A 20,025-nucleotide genomic window follows, 5' to 3' on the forward strand; every position below is an offset into this window, starting at 1 on the left:
GTTGTGCAGTTCTAGATACGACCAGCAGATGGCAGGATAGGACATTTTCAGGGGGATGTTATTGCATTATGGATATAATATATAAGAATATCTGGACAAAGAAGACAGTCAGCCAATGAGGAACAAGGCCAGGAGGAAAGCTTGGGGGGGGGGGGGGGTCACAGTTTAGGCCTCTGTGCAACAACCTGAGAGGTATGATAGTATCTGGAGTGCCTCAGAATGTAGCAGGAAGCATGCCAATATGGCTAAGGGGCAAAGGGAAAGGTGAGGAGACAGCAGCTGTATACAGTACTTTCACAGAGTCTGCCAGAAGATAGGGGGAGCAGTGTAAACATAGCTTGGTGCACAACCATGAAACTCACATTTTTAATGATCCCCCTCCTTAATTCAAAGTGCTCAGAGCTCTCAATACTACACAGTCCCAACCCCACTGCTTTGGCTGTTGGTTCTAGGGTCCAATCTAGCGTCCTCATCCTCAATGTTGGACTGTTGAGCGGTCAAAACTACTGACAATTAGTCACCATGAGGAGTCAGTAGTCCCATTTTCATGTAGTCAGTGTCTTCCTATCTCGGTAGTGCGGTCCTGTTTTCACATGGTCAGTAGCTTCATATCTTGGTAGTGTAGAAGAAAAATACAGTACCAAGCTGACCCTAGTGTAGTAAATTCAGCACAAGTATGAGTAAAGGTAAGAAAACGGAAAGCCGCTCACCTTAGGGGGTTGTGTAGGAAACAACAATCCCAACATTTAAAAAGATGTTAGAAACTGAGAGGGAAGTAGCTGGAAGAAACGTCACTGGGACGTAGAGGCATCAACAGACTGCCAAACCTTCTGAAGATTTTGGTCCCAGTCTGTTGATATCTGGGTAGTGTGGTCCTGTTTTCACATGGTCAGTACCTTCCTATCTTGGTAGTGTGATCCTGTTTTCACGTAGTCAGTGTCTTCCTATCTCGGTGGTGCAGTCTTGTTTTCACGTGGTCAGTACCTTCCTATTTCTATGACAGTACCTTCCAATGGTCTCCCTATCCATGATAGAGAACACTCCTTGCTGTTGCTGACTCCCCAATATACCATTTACAGGCCACAAGATTTAGTTCAAATTTCTTTTTTTTTAATCAGATCTTTTGTGCAAGTATTTAGTTGGCTCATCCGACTACACGTAAGACCGTACGAGACTCTCAGCAGACCTGAATATAAAAGAACATAACTAGATATGTCAGTAAAATGTGTGACAACACAAAGCTGTACATTAGTGCAACACAAAAGTCACAATACTTGGCAAACACAGATGTGAACCTATCAACAAGGTAGAATATACAGAATGATATGAGACGAGAGAAGGCCTTAGTATAGAGAACCGTATTAGAACATCTCAGCCTCACCCACTGAATGTATATACTATAGGAACGCCCAACAGTCCCCAATTCAGGACTGGTCAGGAACGCCCACGAGTCCCCAGTACAGGACTGGTCAGAAAACTCCTAACAGTCCCAGTAGTTTCACAATTCCACATGTCAAATACAATTCCGAAGGGCTTGGCCATCACACCCTGCACGGTGCGGGCCTTCCCTGTATCATCGCTCTGTTCTCAGGTTAGTGGATGTAATTTTTTTTTTTCTCCACAATAATCTGGGATTTTTTTTCTAATCCTTCATCATGGTGGTCCAAAACGTATCACAATTATGGACGGCTTCAATTTCCTCCTCCTATAAATAATTGCCATGTTTCCGTCTCTCATTTACACTCAGTCTGTTCACAGTTAAGGTACATGTGCAAAAAAAAAAAAGTCAACTACGCACAAAAATAAAAGTAATAAAAAATTTCTGATTGTTTTTGTCCATTAGTTTTAGTTTGTTTTTTGCTTTAAAATCTGCACATAATAGAAACGATGAATTAAAACGAGTCTTGTAATCTTCAGTCGGTTCAGTCTTCAGGCGAAGAATTTCAGTAGATTGTGCAACAAATAGCTCAATAGGGTAAGACGTTCACTCACTATAGGGTTAACGGGGATTATTAACTAAGAACCAGTCCTTAGGCTAGGTCACCAACTGAAGATCATGAAGGGTCCCAGGTATCCAGATCAGGGTGTGCTGCCTCCTGGTCACAGGAAACCAAGCACAGTGCCACACTGTATAGTGGCTGTGCTTGGTATTGTAGCTCAGTCCATTCACTTGAATGGGACTGAGCTACAAACCGGTTATGTGACCAATCGCTTGCTGATCTTCAATTGGTGACAGAGCATCAATTAAAGCTCAGAAAACACCTTTAGAGGCCTATTCCAACAGTCACAGGATATGTCGTATCTATCTCAAGAATGGGGTCCCCCAACGCCGCTTCGTATCCACTACGAATGGAGCAGAATAGCTCTCGCTATTCACTTCTAGGGAAGTTCTAAAAATAATGAAGCACTCCTACTTGGCTATTTTCAGAAAAGCTATAGAAGTCCATGGAGAGAACCACATGAGCAGGTCAAGGGACCCATGTACATAATACCAGAGGCAGGACCCGCATCAATTGGACATCAATCAGTTGATATGCCACAAATGTCCAATATGGAATATCCCTTTAAGCTTTCTGATGTCTGTGTGTTATCTGAGGACAACATCCTAGGGTTCTATGATCTACAACCTGTGCCCCTCCAAGAATTGGGCACCTACAGGAAAAGGCCATAGGATGGTGAGCACATAGTACAACTGCCAGACCCAACATTCTCTTCCCATCCTACTGTTACAAACTTTAGGAGGGAATCTGGGTCTGGCAGGCGCTAATATGCCGCCTCAGGCTTTGCTGCTCAGTAGGCCTGGAAGGTTCCTGAAGTGTCAGTGTGATTACATTCTGTTAGTCATTTTCATCTCTGCAGTCAGAGGTGAAGCTCTTCTTCTGTCCCGTTTCCAACATGGATGCCACCGTTCATTTCCCGGACACAGTCTACACCCAGATATCCCAGGAGAATGTCACTCCGCCTGCGAGAAAGATGTAGGATATCTTCTGCCAGAGACTGGACTGTAGTGTATCTCACTTTATCCAAGTCAAACATGTCCTTTAAATACTGCACTATCTGGTGCTGGAGGGGAACACAAGCAGAAAGCGGTTACAATACAGAGGTAAAAAGTGCGGCCACGTGTACAAAGTGGGGGCTAGAATACAGGATGCCATAGATTTAGCAAACAGAAACTATGTACGGCCTTGTAATGAGAAGAAGTGTCTCCAATATAGAGGCTATGATATAAGAACATTCTAGTACAGCAGCCGAGCTAACCGCAGAGACCAAGTCCCTAGTTGACCCCTGCACCCCTACACTTAGCTAATACAAATGGTCCAATGTGCTCAGGGGATCAGCTAAGAAAAGGCAACTGTCTAAAGTGGACATCCTCTTAAGATTGCATTCACACAGGGCAGATTTGCCACAAATATGTTACTGACTTTGGATTACTGAGAATAAAATCTGCAAATTATTTACCCAGCGGGTGGGTGAGACTTGGTAAAATTTCATCCACTTTGCTGCTTCTATAAACACAGCCCTGACAATTCTGTAGGGGGAAATCCATCTTTAAAGGGTTTCTCTGGAACTTATAGACTGATCACTGATGGGTCATTAATATGTGATTTGTGGGGGTCTGACGCCAAGGATAGAAGAGGCCACGGCACTTCCCTGTGCTGATGATGTGGTCATTCAAGTGAATGGGCTGAGTTGCAATACTGAGCTCAGCTACTATACAATCTATGGCGCCGTGCTTGGTTTTCAGTCAAGAGGCCGCAGTGTTCACCCAAATCCTACAGCCTCTTCCACACCCAAGACCTCCACCAATTGGCTGGGTTGACACCACAGATCACATATAGATAACCTATCCTAAGGTCCTGGAAAATAGACAGAAAAATAAATATATACATGGATGATATATCTTACCTTAAAGAAATTACATATTTCTGTTAAATTCTCTTTTGGACCTAGAAATCCATATGCCAGTACAGGGCTGACATGCTCCGATACGGAGTAGAAATGTGATATGAAGCCATCTGGGACCTGGTCAAGTGACAGAAGAAGGATTATCATATATGTGGTAAGTATTATCCTATTATATACTATCCTATAATATATACTATGACCTACAGACATCAGTACAGAGCAGCAGGAATTCTAGTGGACCGATACGTCATGTGACATCTAATAATCCACAATGTCTGACATGAATTATTACGGTAAAGTGATACATATTATGTATCATTTCCATCATGACAAGATGGAGGAGGTCACTGCATGTCCCACAGGATCGTGCTCAGGTTATCGGAAGCGACATGACTTTCCACATTTCCTTACCATAAGAAGCCTCCTTTTTGCTTTCAGAACGGACCAGCAGGCTGTAGCCAAGGCCTGGGGGGAATAAAGAGAGAGTAATAGTCAGTCATGTGATCTCTATTACCTGTATATCATCTACCAGCTCAAACATGGCTCCTTAACCCTGCCTCACTCCCGTCCCCTCTCCCGACACGTCTGTCTTAGGCTCTATTCACACAAACAATATTAACATCAGTTATAAGGCTTCATTACAATCAGTTCATTGCATTTGGGTTATTCACAGGCGTGGTTCTTTAACGTCCTGCTTTAAAGGGCCGTCCAAAAAAAATAGACAATAGAGTTTTGGCAGCCATTTTATAGTGGAATGCATTCTGATGTTATCGGAGCTTCTTCCCAGTGTCTTCCATCCCCCCCTCTGATTATTACGGAGCTAGATGGCACCTGTACACTCGATCAATTGCATAGGCCATTAGTGTATGTTCACACAGTGAAATTTGTACAAGCTGAAAGATTCAGCTTCAGGAATTTGAAGCTGAATTTTTCTGCTTGACCAAATTATTCTGCAGAATTTACAAATTCCCAACCAGTCAAGTAGAATTTTTTTGCCTCCTATTCCCTTCAATGGGAGTTATCAGGCAGAATCGAACATGACACTTGCTTAAAAAATAAAACAAAAAATATCAGCCTCCCATTGAGATGAATAGAGATATCAGACGGAATCTGCCTCAGACTCAGCCGCGTGAACATACCCTTAGACTTTCCTTGGAATGTGACAGTATGGATCACCATCCAGGAAACCCTATTTCCCTGCAGAATGTCCTCCACAATATACACCAAGAATTACAATGTTTATCCTTCCTGCTTACTGTTTCCTTGAAGCTGTCAGACAACCAGCGGTTGCGCAATACCGCAATCACTGATGACGGAGGGTTTTCTAGGTCCTCAAAGGCATCCATTAGGATAAAATCCAGCGCAATGTCAAAGAAGTTCATGCAGACGACCTGAAAGAAGAGGACAGCATTGACTCACTGATATAATTCCACCAGAGACAAAGCAGTACCTGCTCACTGGGCCGCCAACTATTCATGTCCTACAAATATGCAAGCTTTGTTCCGTCGAGCACGCGACTAAGTCACTGCCCAGCACCTCTGGGGGTTTATCTCTTCTAAGTACAAAATAGATCAGGCATGTTGAAATCCAACCACCCGATCCTTCTTTCTCCCCCAACCAAATCCAGCACCTGACTTCAGTGGTATTACATGGGGTGAGGAGTGAGCCAAGGGCTGGTATGGATGACTGACCAGTCCGGTTGTCGAGGGCTCAATACATGAACACTGGGCATACAATAAGAAAAAAATAGCCCCCAGAACTTCCCTTTAAAAGCCCTTAAAAAGGACCACTCAGACATGGCAGTCTCAATAAACAACTCCTTGTATAACTTTATTCTGTACCGTTCCTCTGTGTTTCCGCCTAGAAATTTATGTATAAATTCACAAGTGGGTGCTACCAGTTGAGGGTAAGGGGGGGGGGATCCTTGCACAATACCACTGTCCAATCACTGCTGCGATTACCAGACCGTGTAGGGACACACCTCTTACTAGGGGAATAGAAGTGCCTAGTTGTCAATGTATTCATAGATTTCTAGGAGGATTAACAGAGGAACCGCACAACAAAGAGCTGTAAGAAATAATGCATCAGAATTCTAATTTAATGAGAAATGCAAATATTTAGTAAAATGGGTATATGGGAAGAGAGGTCCCCTTAAGGCCTGAATGTTCCATAGCCTGACACATGATGGGATAGAGACCCTTTAGGACAAGCCCTTTAATATGGACCACTTATAAGGAGGACAGCCTGGAGAAGACTACTCTTCTCCCCCACTGTATCCCATCCTATAGGCAGCACGTGATCACAGTCCCCTGTGGTAGGAATCCTCAGGAGGCTCCTCCGGGACTCGTACATGTTTTTATTGCCATCTTCTCCCTTGTTGCCACTTCTTCATCTCTGCTGGTAATTACAAGTACATGCCGGGAAGATATCATCAGCCATACTGTGAGATGAGTGGAGACATTACAGCTCAGCTACATCTCAATGCGCTCATATATTCCATGCTCCATTAAAACACAAGGCCAAGTTGTCGAACTTGCATAGTGCTTGGACAGCCATGACATGCTCCACACAACAAGGGCCCCTTCATCTAGTCGGGGCTGGACCACCGGACTCCTTCTAATCAGGAAGTGACAGTATCTTATAGAATAAGACATCACCTGCCATGGTAGAAATGCCCCTTCAATCCCAAATAATGCCTTTAAAGTGTTTATGCTTCAAAAATTATTTGTTCTCTATCAATATGGTAGGGAAAAAAAAAAAAAAAAAAAAATCGCTAATCACTGGAGGGTCTGACTGCGGAGACCCCCTGCCCCTTCAATCTTGATAGGGGATACATAATTTTGGTTTAACACCTTTTTTTTGTTGCAGATTTTGCTGCAGTTTTTTGAGCCAAACCCAAGAATGGCTACAAAAGGAATGGGAAATATATAGGAAGTTCTTATACTTCTTCATTCTGCTCAATCCATTCCTGGATTTGGCTGAAAAAATGCAGCAAAATCTGCAACAATAAAAGCTGAGTTTCTGCAACGTGGGCCTCAGCCTTAAGAGGGTTTTCCAAGACCTAGGATAGGTCATCAGTATCTCATCCAAGGGGGTCGAACACTGGAGAGGCTGCATTGTGCAAGAGAGTGCTGCAGTCTCTTCACTGCTGTACACTAGCTGTGCATTGTATTTCACCGTCACTTAAATGGGACTGACCTGTTGCTGTGCCATGTGACAAATTAACATGACATTATCGGCACATGGAAGAGCGCGTGTGCGGCCTCTTCAAACAGTCCTGGATGTCAGACCCTCACCTAATCCTAAGGGTAGGCCATCAATGTGTTAGCCCTGGAAAACCCCTTTTATTGAAAGTAATGGCCTCACCCCTTATGTGGGTGCACAGAGGACCTCAGGCTCTACCAGGCCCATGAATAATTGATACTAAAGGAGCAGAAACATTTCTTACCCCGCGTCCTTCCAGTTCCCTCTGTGTGGTGGGCCAGGTGTCCTCCTTTGATGCATAGAGCAGCATCTCTTCATAATTCTCTATGAATCCCTTGGGGTTCTGGTGATTTACAATATAAAGAGCTTATTCATTAAGGGATCATAGCCTTAAAGGGATTGTCTACAACATTTTAGTATTCTTGCAGGAGGCAGGGAAAGGTGAAAAAATAAAAATAAATAAATATTTATCTGTCCATTGCTCCTGTGTCCCAGGCTACTATCCAGTCCCTGTGGCGCGCTGGGGCTTTTCTGGCAAAAGTCCCCACCGCATATGACCGCTGAGGCCAATCAGCAGCTTCAGGAAAGAAACTAGGACATCACCTGTGATATCCATGAATGAAATCCTGTGTCCTCTCCTTAGGCCGCAAGGAACAGACAGTGGTCTGGGACATTGAAGCCCCGTGGACTACCTTAATGGGGTTGTCCATCATGAATTTTTCCAAAAACAGTGACACACGTCTCCACAGGTTGTATGCGATATGGCAAAGCATACACATTTACTTCAATGAGGCTGAGCTGCAATACCAGACCTAACCTGTAGAAGTGAGATGCTGATTCTTGCAAAAGTCACCATGTTTGCCCCTTTAATGCACCTGCACAAAGGCCTCTCATACCTTCTCTGCTTTCACCATAAGCCCCTTCACCATCTGCTTTCCAACTTCACCAAAAAATAGCTGATTCCCCTCGTCCTGAAGCAAGAGCTGCAATGGAAAATCCACATTAGGTAATATATTCTGGATAAAGCAGCTTCAGCTATGAGAGGACATATTGGCTTAAGTACCCGGAAGGCCTGACGGACACAGTGGAGTTTTGATAGAAAGTCTTGGTCATTGTAGCATCCCAGCAACTCAGTCCTGAAATGTAAGAGAATAGGCGGGAGGTGAATTATCATAGACTATTGCACCCAGTACTACACAATGGGGTCGAGTTATCAAAACTGATGCAAAGGGAAAGTGGTGCAGGTGCCCACAACAACCTACTAGGGGGCTGCACTTAATAAGGGCCCATGGAAAAGGAGATGGAAAATGTGAAATTTGGGAAAATTAGAGGCACACAAGTTTCATTCAGGCCATGCTTGAAGGAATTATCCAGAGAGTCAGGGACAAATGTACAATCAATGGGATCACAAGATGGAGAAGCAGTGCTCATCATAACCACCATTCCATTAACCATCTAATTAACCACCTAATCCCTATCCCGATGAATGGAAGTGATATTCAATAAATTCATGGTTAGAGATCCGTACCTCAGGGTCCGACAAGTGACTTCCCCACTTTTAACCAGCCGCATTGCCTCTTCATAGGCGGCGGCAGGCTTGGCTGGTATGAATGGTCCTTCATGAAGTTGCATGGACTCAAAAAGCTGGAAAAGGAAAAAAGAATATTGATATACAAATAGTATAAGTTATTCTATGTTACATATAGAACATAATTCTGTTAGTAGAACGCAGGCTGCCATAGAGGACAGAAACAAGCACAACACACAACAGCAGCAAAATGTAACAAAACTACTACAGAGAAAAAGTGGAAAAGTCACCCACGGCAAGCAGAGACAGTCTCTTCTAATGAAAGATCCTCCATAATGATATGTCACTACCTATAGAGGATACTTATCTGCTACTTATTTTTCTTAGATCTTGTCAGTTCTGCTCCCTTATGGCAGAGCTCGGATCACTGACTATAGTTTGGCTACAATGTCTAAGGGAGTCTGAGGTAGTCAGAGACAAAGCACAGCACATCATTGGTTCAGGCTCTCTCTACCTGGAGCTCAGCCTCCTCTGATGGCTGCGGTGTAAAACACAGGCCCACCACAAGCTCACCCTAAAGTCAGTGGGGCTGATATTCAGTACTGCAGGGGTAGAATGATTGTAGTACAGATTACTAACCCATGTGGTATAGATTTTTTTTACAATTGGACAGACAACGTATACCAATAAAGCAGGATAAGTCAGAGGTACTCTTCGGGAAAAGTTTCCTGTGTATATCTCGGACAGACGTCGATAAGAAATATGGGGCAATACTACATAGAAATATAGGAGTGCAGAAGAGCTTAGGACACAGGAGCTGAAATACTCTGATATCTCAGCTAATGTATAATGTAATAGGTCACCTCTGCTGCGGAGAAGAAGGATTCGTCAGATATTGTGCTGATTTCGTCATCCATTTGTAGCTGCCTCCTGTCCTCCAGTAGGGGGAACATCAGGGCTCCTTCTGTTTGGGGAAAGATCAAAGAATAGATTGTACTTTCATGATACTGAAATTCTCGGATGTCAGCAAGGTTAGGGCACCGTTCATACTGTACAGCTTCTACATATATAAAGTGGGATAACCCTTTTAGCTATCAGATTCCACTCAGCTCACCCAGATCCATCAGCAGGCTATCAGAAGGAACGCTTGCCCCAAATTCTTCCTGCAAATTGTAGGCTCGGCTCAGCAAGGACTCCAACTTTCCTGCAAACTCTCTGCTTTGGGACATCTAAAATACAGAATGGAGAACGATGACTGAATTGTCATGGCATAGTAAAATCCTCCACAGATCTAGGACAGAGAAAGACACATACAAAGCTCCATGTACTTATACTGTATATCCACTATATATGGTCATCCCTAAAGCGACCTGTCCCATGTGTACAGCACCAACAGATCACATAATGAGGATTTGTGGCTTTAAAAAAGTTAGCAGATGACAAAGTCACAATGTTCCCACACAAAGCACATGGTACCCACCTCATGTATGCTTGCAGATGCCTCATCATGGATATCGCTATTCTGAGCAATTGGGGTACTGGAGCTACCCCTCTGCCCAACATTCAGAGCCTGCTCCCATTTGTGTAGAGCCTCTTCAAAAAGCTCCATTCCTAAGCGGCACAAATAGTCAACGTATTACCATTACAAGCGTACAGTATTCCCAAAGTAACACATTTACCCTACCCATCAGACATGTCACAACTGCCAAATCTATGGAGGTTCTCTTGGGGTTGACCAGGGGGGTTCTGCTGTAGAGCTGCAGCACTCTGATGACCCTATGTTATAATGTAATACAGTATACCCTTCTCTCTTTCATCACAGTACATCTTACCTTGAATGTAAAGGTTTTCTGCGTTGGAGTCATCGGCCCCGAGCTGGTCATCCATCTCTCGGGACTCCCATGGCATCAGTGAGGTAGCATTTGCGCTGGAGGAGTTGACCGCCACTACCTAACCAAGCAAGGACAAGGAAGGTGAAGGCAATTTTATGCAAATATTCTCAAGGATATTAACCCCTTCCCACCACCGTGGGCATTTTTGGATTTTCGTTTTTCATTTTTGACTCCCTCCCTTCCAAACCCCATAACTCGTATTTCTCCGCTCTCAGAGCCATATGAGGTCTTAATGTTTGCGGGACAAATTGTTCTTCATGATGCCACTATCACTTATTCTGTACAATGTACTGGGAAGCTAGAAAAAAAAATTCAGAACGGGGTTTACTTGAAGAAAAAGTGTATATATGCGACTTTCTTACGGGCTTTGTTTTTACGGCACTTAAGTACTTTTATATGTGTTCTATGGAAAGGGGGGTGAACTTTTATTTTTATATATATATATATATATATATATATATATATATATATTTTTTTTTTTTTATTTTTTTTATTTTTTTTTTACGCATTTATTAAACCCCCTAGGGGTCTTGAACCGCTAGGGGTCTGATCACTAATGCAATGCATTGCAATGCTTTGCAGAAAAAAAAAAAAAAAAACAACAGCAATTCCATTGCAGGCTACATAGAGTTGCTTTGAGTAGAGTACAGTAGCTCGTAATCCATTGAATGACAGGCCAGAAAGCCTTCACAAGGCTCCCTGCTGTCATGGCAATGGGATCCTGTACCTGGGGCTTACTGGGAAAATAGCGCCGGGAAAATGGCGCCTTGGTAAGCTTTGACTGCAAGCGACCCCCACAGTTAAACACCCGGCATCAGTCATAATAGTACGGTGGATGTCAGGAAGGGGCTAAACAAGCTCTATTCGCATTGGCAATGCACAGGCTGCCATAACCAACAGACTGTATCCTACTGATGGGCAATATACAATCGGGTGCAGTCTATTAATGGAGCACTGCTGTAACAATGTCAGCTACTAATAGATGGAAGTGATGCCGCTATATATCCCCACAACTTTGCTATTCCCTGAGTGGTTGCTTAAAGAGGACCTTTCATGACTTTGGGCACAGGCTGGACGAGCACTGTGAGCAGAGGGAGGGGGGCATTCCTCCCCACTCACACTGTACAGCGCGGGGCACAGATCGGGAAAGCTGAATGCAGCGCACTGTCGGCTTTCCAGCAGTATATGGAACTGCCTGTGCCCAAAGTCATGAAAGGTCCTCTTTTAGGCTACAGCTAAACACTGACGTGTCTCGCGATAAAAAGTCGTAGACTAGTCACATGACTAAAATAGCTCTGCAACTTGTCTGAGACTTATTGTTGGACTACTTTTTTTAAGATAAGATAAGATAATCCTTTAATAGTCCCACATTGGGGAAATTTCAGAATATAGCAGAGATTTGAGTGTGGAACACAGACATGTTGCATGTGAGTTGCAACTTCCATTGAAGTCTATGGTATTGCCTATTCTGGGCTCTGTAACCAAAATCCAACACATTTGAATTGAATGATATCACATGGCATTGAAATTTTTGTTGTGCTAACTTTTGTTGCGAGAATATTTCGCTGTTTTGCCCTAGCCGAAATGGTTTATTGGGGGGGAGAGAAATTTTTTCATTTCCTGTAAGAATCCTTAGTCCTCATGCACACAGACCAGTGTGCAGGCCGAGGCTCTTCTAAGAGGAGTTCCAATGCTCCTTTCCAATAATCATAGAGATGGTCCTGTCCTGTAATAAGAGAACGTAACCCCCCCACTGAAATCAACGAGGGATGGAAGATGGATCCAAGTGTTGGTTGGTTGGTTGTGTGCATAAGGTCTTAAAGGGAGTCTATCATTCGCTAGATCATTTTTTAAATAAGCATATCTTTACATAGCCTTTAGTAAGGGTATTCTAGGCATAAATTTCATTCATTGATCAATGTCACCATTTTTTAATTAACTAGGTTTTCGTGATATGCTATATACTCTTCAGGGAGCAATGGAAACCTTCTTACTGTTCAATGAGCACTGTAGCGTCATCAGCCGTCTCCGTTTCTCACTGCCCCCTTCTTTACAGATGATCCGTCTTCCTACAGTTCTTCACTGTTCCCTTCAGAGCAGCTAGTCACGTACAGCGCATGTGAGAAATCGGGTTCATTAAAAAACAGCGGCACAGATCAATGAATGAAAGGTATGCCTAGAATACAGATATACTTATTTAAAAATGATATAGCCAATGATAGACTCCCTTTAATCATATACATGATGTACCCCTGGTGCCTCACTTAATAGATTATCAGAGTGCAGCAGACGGCCAGAGGTCTGACTATGCTGCATCCTCTGCTGACGCTCCAACTCTCGATCAGATGACTGACTCCACTCTATTCTATGTACAAACAGCAGGAGTAGAGAGGAGTCAGAAACGTCACAGAGAACTGGAGCGGCACAGGGATTTCTGACGCTCTTTTGCCACTGCAAATCCTCCGGGCACCGGTAGAGGCTCCTGGGAGGTTTATCCAGTGCAGATAATGCCCCGTGAACACTCTTCTCTCCTCATAATACACTTTACAGCCGCCCCAAGCATAACCATCCCAGACAGAACTGCATGTGAGGCTGCAAAGAGACAATTCAGCAAGGTAACCTCTGACAGCTCATCACAGTCATCCCCATAACCCATAAGAGCGAAGCTTACTGATGCCAGGCTGTGAGTGGAGCTCGAGTGCTTGCTGGAATGCTTGCTGGGCTCGATAGAAGAGATGCCGCTTAGTGTGTCATTGCTTTTGCTGCTTGGACTTTGCATCCTGCGTGAGTATCCTAGAAGGAGATGAAAGCAAAGGATCATGTAATGTAATTAGATCAGGAGTAAAACCGTGACAATAAGGGGAAGGGGGTCTCTAAAAATGTCACTAAGACAAGTCTGGCTGTGTTCCCATCTGCAATAAATATTTAAAAGAGATGTATCATCTCTAGCGGCCCCGAGATGACTATATTGCTCTACACTAGGCATGCTGGGCTATTTTGTTCACCTCTCAGGAAAACCTGGGACATTAAAGCACCAATAGGTCCTCATGGACTAGTGCAGGGCTCAGCAACGTTTGACTCCATCTGTTGTGAAACTACAACTCCCAGCATACATACTGGCTCTGCTGTTGTCGGAACTCCCATACATGTGAATGGAGCATGCTGGGAGATGTAGTTTCACAAGCGCAGAAGGTTTGTGATCAATTAGACTAGTGGTTCAAGGTCCCAAATGTCTATATCGGAAACCTGTCCACACCGGGGTTGTTTAGTCTTTACTCTCACAGACATCAGGCGTATGCACATATAGTGTACAGGCCGGCTTCATTGTAGAACTCTCAAGATTCACCCAGCGGTTTCATTCCAGCCGAACTGATATTATTATACTCGGAGATCTCTTCAGACTCCAAAATAAAACTATCGGAGACCCGGGAGAGGTGATCAAACAGTATTAGTCTCCCCCACTGGGCTCCAGTGCTGGTCCTCATCCTCTTCTGGCCTCATGAATGACATCGCTGACTGCTGAGGCCTGTGACTGGGCCTCAGCGAGTGGCCATGCAACATTAGGATGTTTATTCATTAACCTTAGGATGATCATTAACCTTGGGAAATCACAGCGCCCTATCCTGGCCACAGCACCACTCCAGCACCAGCGCCCTCCTGAGCCCCCTCTTCTATCACCACCACCTCTTCCCCCTCCACTCATATGTTATCATGCTTGGCAATTGTCCTATCTTGAAATAAACACAAATTCTGATAAAACCCATCTCAGGGGAGGAGTGGATCTCACAAGAGGCAGCAGGCAGCCATAGACAGCAGCATTGATTCTTTTTATGGCTATGAAGATTAAAATGTGAAGATAAGATGTCAGCCAGACCACAAGACATAAAGGGAGAGGTCTCAGAATGTAAACATTCGGTAATATGCAGGACACATAGGTTGTGCTCAGCAGTATATGCATCCCTTCACACAGCAGCAGCAAGTCATCACTATGTCACCTTGCAAGGACAAAGCACTACAAGCCGATATCATGTGAGCCGGGTTGTCAGATTTATACTGTATACATTTCTGATATCATGTGAGCCGGGTTGTCAGATTTATACTGTATACATTGCCTAATCTTGATAGAACTTTCCTATTGCCTTTCCACACACTGTATAATACGACTTGGCCTCAGCTGCTCATAAAGTGGCTATATGGTTTTCAATAAAGCTGGTCACACATGGGTCCCATCTTATACCATGAGATATATGGTTAGCATATGCCATCACCTTATGGCTGTTAGGACTATAACCTGTCCTGAGAACGCCCTTATAGCACAGGGTAGAGCTTAGGATAGGTCATCACTGAGGGTCTCACATCCTGCACCCCTACACCATAAGCTGCTGCAGCACTCGCTTCCGCTACACAGGCCATGTCACATCACGTTCACATGACCAGGCTGAAGCTCAGTCCGTGTCGGAATCTGCAGGTAATTCTCTGCTTAGGACCCTAAACCTAGGAACCCTTGTCTTATCCATGGCTCAGTTTAACTGTTCTTAAAGGGATTTTCTGGGATATATATATTGACAACCTCTTTCTAGGATAGGTCATCAAACGTGATTAAGGGGGGTTCAACACACATAGAACTCTACAAGATCAGCTGGTTTAAGAGGCCACAGAGTCTGGGTGAGTGCTATGGTCTCTTCACTGTATAACAAGAACAGCACTGTACAAGAGACATCGCATTCATCTGCCACATGGCCAGGCTGCGGCTCAGTCCCATTCTGAATCTGCATAAAACGACGCAAGTGGAAGAAGATGTGAACAAGCCCTAAACGTGGGTAAACACAGATGACATTACCATGGCAGCAGGACAGCCAGAGTAATGGGTAAGTCATATGTCCTCACCCTGAAGGAGAAGTTCCTATAATCTTATCAGAGCATGCTATATCTACAACCGATTCATGTCACATAACATACAATCTAGGACCTGGAGCTTCCACGTTGCTAGATGATATACAGATAAACCAGACAGTGAAAGGACTTGTAATGGCCGTAATAACCTTTGCCCATATTCATGGCCTACCTTTCTTTACAGAAGAGGACCGTCTGACAGGTAGCACTATTGGAGGGACCACTCCCTGCTTCAGCTTTTCACCGTCTGCAGTGATCTGCTTTTTCTTGTGCTTCCGTCTTTTCAGCTGGTGAGCGGCGAGGGCTAAGGCCACGGTGCCCAGAGCGGTGGCAAAAAGGACCTTCCGGAGCCCTGGAGACAACCTGAGCTGGGAGAAAGTGTTCTGCAAAAAGACAAGACCAGTTAAACAAATAGATGCAGGATAGCAAAGCATAAATACTACACCAAACACCCAGCAGGGGCGCCAAACCAACATATAATACTGCTCATAGGGGGTCACATGTGAGTGCAGTTAAAGGAGTTGTACCTGTCACCAAAAGGAACCTGTCACCATCAATATTTAATTGCCCAGGATCCCCACAGATCAGCTGATTGAAGAGGCCACATGTTCATGTCAGCGCTGCGGCCTCTTCACTGAATACCAAGCACAGCGCCATACATTGTACAGTGGTTGTACTTTGTATTGCAGCCCAGCCCCATTCACTGGCCATACGATGAATGAATGTGACGTCACTGCCTTGTGAAGCACAAGTGGAGATTACTGGAACTGATCAGTGGGAGTCCTGGGTGTCAGATCCCACCAATCGCAAATTGATGACCTATCCTAAATCTCTATAAACCACCTTTAAGTTTTTATCTGCCACAAATGAGCTCAAATCCAGAAAACGTAATGGGTAATACAATAATACAATGACATTATAAAGTTTTATTACTGTATCATGTGTTTGGATGACAGACATGTCTCCAGACTCCCCTACATACATTTTTTTTTTTTTGGTAGAGTTGGAAGGGACCACAAGGGCCATCGGGTCCAACCCCCTGCGAGTGCAGGTTTTCCTAAATCATTCCAGCTATATACATGCACACTCAGTTCAGTGGTGCATGCATCAGTTCTCAATGTGGAGAGGAGCGGAAGCTGCTGACAGATTCCTCGGACAATGGCTTGTCTCCTGTAAGACCAAAAGGATTGTTCTGTTTCCTAACATCATCTGTCACAGAAAAGTCAGAACACCCCCATACATATAAGGTAGTCAGATGACTTTGCACTTATGTGCATAGGGACCTTTATAGGCAAGCCTTACAGGTCCTCTGTGGAAACAACAGAGCTGATAATGCAAACATGTAAGCTCCTCCTGGCAGGACAGGGATAACAGCTTGTATTTACCTGTCCAAAGGTCGTGTACAAGAACACGGGGATCTCTGCCACGGTCATAGCCAAGGCCTGAATAATGGACATGCCCTCCGCCCTCTGGAATGCCATGATGATCAGAAAGACTCAGATGATCAGAGAACAATCTATTCCACCTTACATACTAGAGCCTTCCGTCTGACATCAGAATCAAAGCCCTCAGTGCATTCATGTTCCATTTTCCAATTAAATACTGTAGGTATGAAAAAAAAGACTGTTACCACATATACAGTAAGCATGACATGGTGCACACAATACATAGCAATAAAGTCAAAATCTGGCTACAAAATTAAAAAAAAAAAAATCATCCTAAGGATGCAACCACATGTAACACAGACAGTGTAGATTTCCAGGAAGATATAAAGACATCTCATCCACATGATGTGCAAAAAAATTAAGAAACTGCAGCATAAATTGACTTGAAACGGAGACCACATGGGCAGTAATTGCAGCTCGTTAACCAGGACATACCTGCTGCCATCTACAGTAACAGAATAGCGAAAGAGATTAAACTTCCACATGCTGAGACTAAAACCGGCAGTGCAAAGTAAACTGAGCTCTGAGGGCCCATAGAGAAGCCTGCAGAGGAGTGACCTGCTGTGTGCCTGTGTGTGCTCCTGCTGAAAGCTTAGGCCCGCTTCACATCTGCGCATGAGTTTCCGTTCGGGAGTCCGCTCGGGACCCAGAGGTGAACCTGGGCTTTCTGCCGCCTGAAGCGGCGTCAGAAAGCCGCCCCCCCCGGAGAAGGGGCGGAACTGAGGGGGCGGGGTCGCAAGAAAGGGGCAGGGCCGAGCGGAAGTGGCGTGGTCGAGCGGAAAGGGGGCGTGGTCGAGCGGAGCGAGCGGTGTTCACAGGCAGAGAGCAGGCAGGGAGAATACCTGCTCTCTGCCTGAGTGTGAAGGGCGGCTGCTGGAGCAGCGCTGCGTCCAGCAGGGCTGCCCCAATACACCGCTTGCTTCCTGTGTCGGGCTTCCTTGTCCTGGACTGGCTTAGGTCAGCAAAAATGCCGCCCTCCCGAGGCCCTGGCATAGCGCCGCCTGAAGCGGTCGCTTCAGGTCGCCTCATGGGAGGTGCGGCGCTGTTGGGACCCCCCGAATGGAAATCTAATCCGCACAAAAAAAGAGGTTGCCTTAAGAAACCCGCGGACCCCATTGACTATAATGGGGTACCTGTGGTTTCTGCACAAAAAATGCAGAGAGAAAAGTGTTGCTTGCATTTTTTATGCGGAGAGGGGAACGCAATCCCAGAATGAAGATGTAAACTGGGCCTTAGGAATTAGTGTTCACCTGTTTAATTTCCTCCAGCCCATCCCGGTATGTATTGGTGTATTTATTTCTCTAGAGAGTTTAAATTAACTAGTCTGGCAGATGCTGGACCTTGTCCTGTTTTATTTGCATGCATGCATGTTTTGTCTGTCTGTTGGCCTAGCCTATTCCTGTATACCTATGATAAGTAACTTGGCACATCTAAGGGTAGCATGGCAGGTCCACAATCCGCTGCCTGAGACAGTAGTACTATATAACATGTTATATAATTACATATATTAGTACTATGCATAACATACTGTACATACAGTACTGTACATAATAGAATAACTTATCACAGTATATATAACAGTAATATAAATAGTATAGCAGTACTGTACATAACATTATAACATACAGTATTAGAGTACATTGTACTATATAAAATATATAACTTTACAAAACTTATACAGTATAACAGTACTATACATAACAGTGTGACATAGTACTGAACATAATGTAGAACATATATACAGTATATATCTACATAACAGTACTATACATAACATTATAGCACAGTACTGTACAGAATAGTATAACTTATCACATACAGTATTCATAACAGTACTATATACAGTATAACATAGTACTGTGCATAACATAACTTATATTCAGTATAAATGACATAACAGTACTATACATAACAGTATAACATAGTACTGTGCATAACATAGAACAATATATATTGAAATAACAGTACTATACATAAGACTATAGCACAGTACTGAACATAATAGTATAACTTATCACATACAGTATACACATAACAGTACTATACATAACCCTATAGCACAGTACATAATAGTATAACTTATCACATACAGTGTACACATAACCCTATAGCACAGTACTGTACAGAATAGTATAACTTATCACATACAGTATACATATAACAGTACTATACATAACACTATAGCACAGTACATACCGGTAGTAGTATAACTTATCACATACAGTATACACATAACAGTATAGCACAGTACTGTACATAATAATATCGCTTACCACATACACTATATTAGCACTGTACATAACAGTATCACAATACAGTATATCATAGTACTATAGTACATAGTAGGAGAGTATATAATAACTATAGAGGACTCTACACGCTACATGATATGCCGCACTTGCACTGTCCCGCTATCATACTTCTATCAGTATCACCTCGACATCTCACCCCGGCAGTAGCAGCCACCTAACCCCGGCTTCCCCTCTCCACACTCACCGCTTCCTGCCTCCAGAAGGGCAGCTTCTCCTCCAGCACAGCGCAGCCAAACCCTGAAGCAGGAGCAGCAGCGCCATCGGCCAATCGCTAACATTGTTTCCCGCCCCTCTCCTCCTGCTAGCCAATCAGAAGAGCGCTGTAGCCGCAGCATTCGCCTCACACAGGTATGGTTGCATTGGACGGAGTGGTGAAGCTTCCTGATGGCCGCGTTCTCTGATTGGTTTAGCCAGTGCTAAAGGGAAAGGGGGCGTGTCCAAGATTAAAGGGACTCGTGTGTAGGGAGCACTGCCTGAGAGCACGGAGGTGACCTGCTGACCACGTGTGCTTATAGAAAGCATTGTTCTGTGGGGTGTTTTTTGCTTACACTATAAATCTGTACAGTATTGGATATGGGGGTTTGTCTGATGTCTGTATAAATGGTCGGAGTCTGTAGGTGGGAGGGGCTTGTTTGTGTAAGTGGGGGCTCTAAGCTGAGTTGTTTATTGATGGGGAGCCCTACTTTTTGTACTGTATAAATGAGAAGCTCTAGATAGGTAGTGGGTCTGCGGTCTGTATTGATGGGGGCTCTAGTCTGCTTTGGGGTCTGAGGGTTGTATTGCTCGGGGGGGCTATGGTCTAGGAGCTGTATTGATGGAGGGAGTCCTAGTTTTTGTTTTGCATA

At 44.2% G+C, this 20,025-nt stretch overlaps 1 protein-coding gene across 4 annotated transcripts; it reads right to left on the reverse strand.

Moving 5' to 3' along the window:
* Positions 1 to 1,100: 1,100 nt before the first annotated feature.
* MIGA2 (mitoguardin 2) lies at positions 1,101 to 19,411 on the reverse strand. 4 transcript variants are annotated; one of them, XM_075259956.1, is made up of 16 exons: positions 19,365 to 19,411; positions 16,809 to 17,025; positions 15,596 to 15,806; positions 13,202 to 13,323; positions 10,471 to 10,588; positions 10,119 to 10,249; positions 9,753 to 9,867; positions 9,502 to 9,602; positions 8,639 to 8,754; positions 8,174 to 8,246; positions 8,007 to 8,093; positions 7,355 to 7,453; positions 5,163 to 5,297; positions 4,318 to 4,371; positions 3,907 to 4,023; positions 1,101 to 3,063 (listed from the first exon to the last, which is right to left on the reverse strand). In XM_075259956.1, exons 2-16 carry the CDS (start codon positions 16,902 to 16,904, stop codon positions 2,860 to 2,862), a joined length of 1,779 nt encoding a protein of 592 aa, XP_075116057.1. In that variant the 5' UTR covers positions 16,905 to 17,025; positions 19,365 to 19,411; the 3' UTR covers positions 1,101 to 2,859. The 4 variants fall into 4 exon arrangements, with proteins under 4 accessions (XP_075116057.1, XP_075116058.1, XP_075116059.1 ...); XM_075259957.1 differs by having other exon boundaries at positions 19,317 to 19,404; XM_075259958.1 differs by having other exon boundaries at positions 19,304 to 19,404.
* Positions 19,412 to 20,025: the final 614 nt, after the last annotated feature.

The sequence above is a fragment of the Leptodactylus fuscus genome, chromosome 11, assembly GCF_031893055.1.
Source record: "Leptodactylus fuscus isolate aLepFus1 chromosome 11, aLepFus1.hap2, whole genome shotgun sequence".
Taxonomy (NCBI): domain Eukaryota; kingdom Metazoa; phylum Chordata; class Amphibia; order Anura; family Leptodactylidae; genus Leptodactylus; species Leptodactylus fuscus.

Bases quoted from the DNA above. Each gene is read 5' to 3' on its own strand.
- MIGA2 (XM_075259956.1), bottom strand. From the start codon at position 16,904: ATGGCATTCCAGAGGGCGGAGGGCATGTCCATTATTCAGGCCTTGGCT. The intron at 10,250-10,470 runs GTAAGATGTACT...TGTGCCGCTTAG, and splicing joins AGAAAACCTTTACATTCAAG to GAATGGAGCTTTTTGAAGAG. The intron at 9,603-9,752 runs GTGAGCTGAGTG...TTCCCCAAACAG, and splicing joins TAGCCTGCTGATGGATCTGG to AAGGAGCCCTGATGTTCCCC.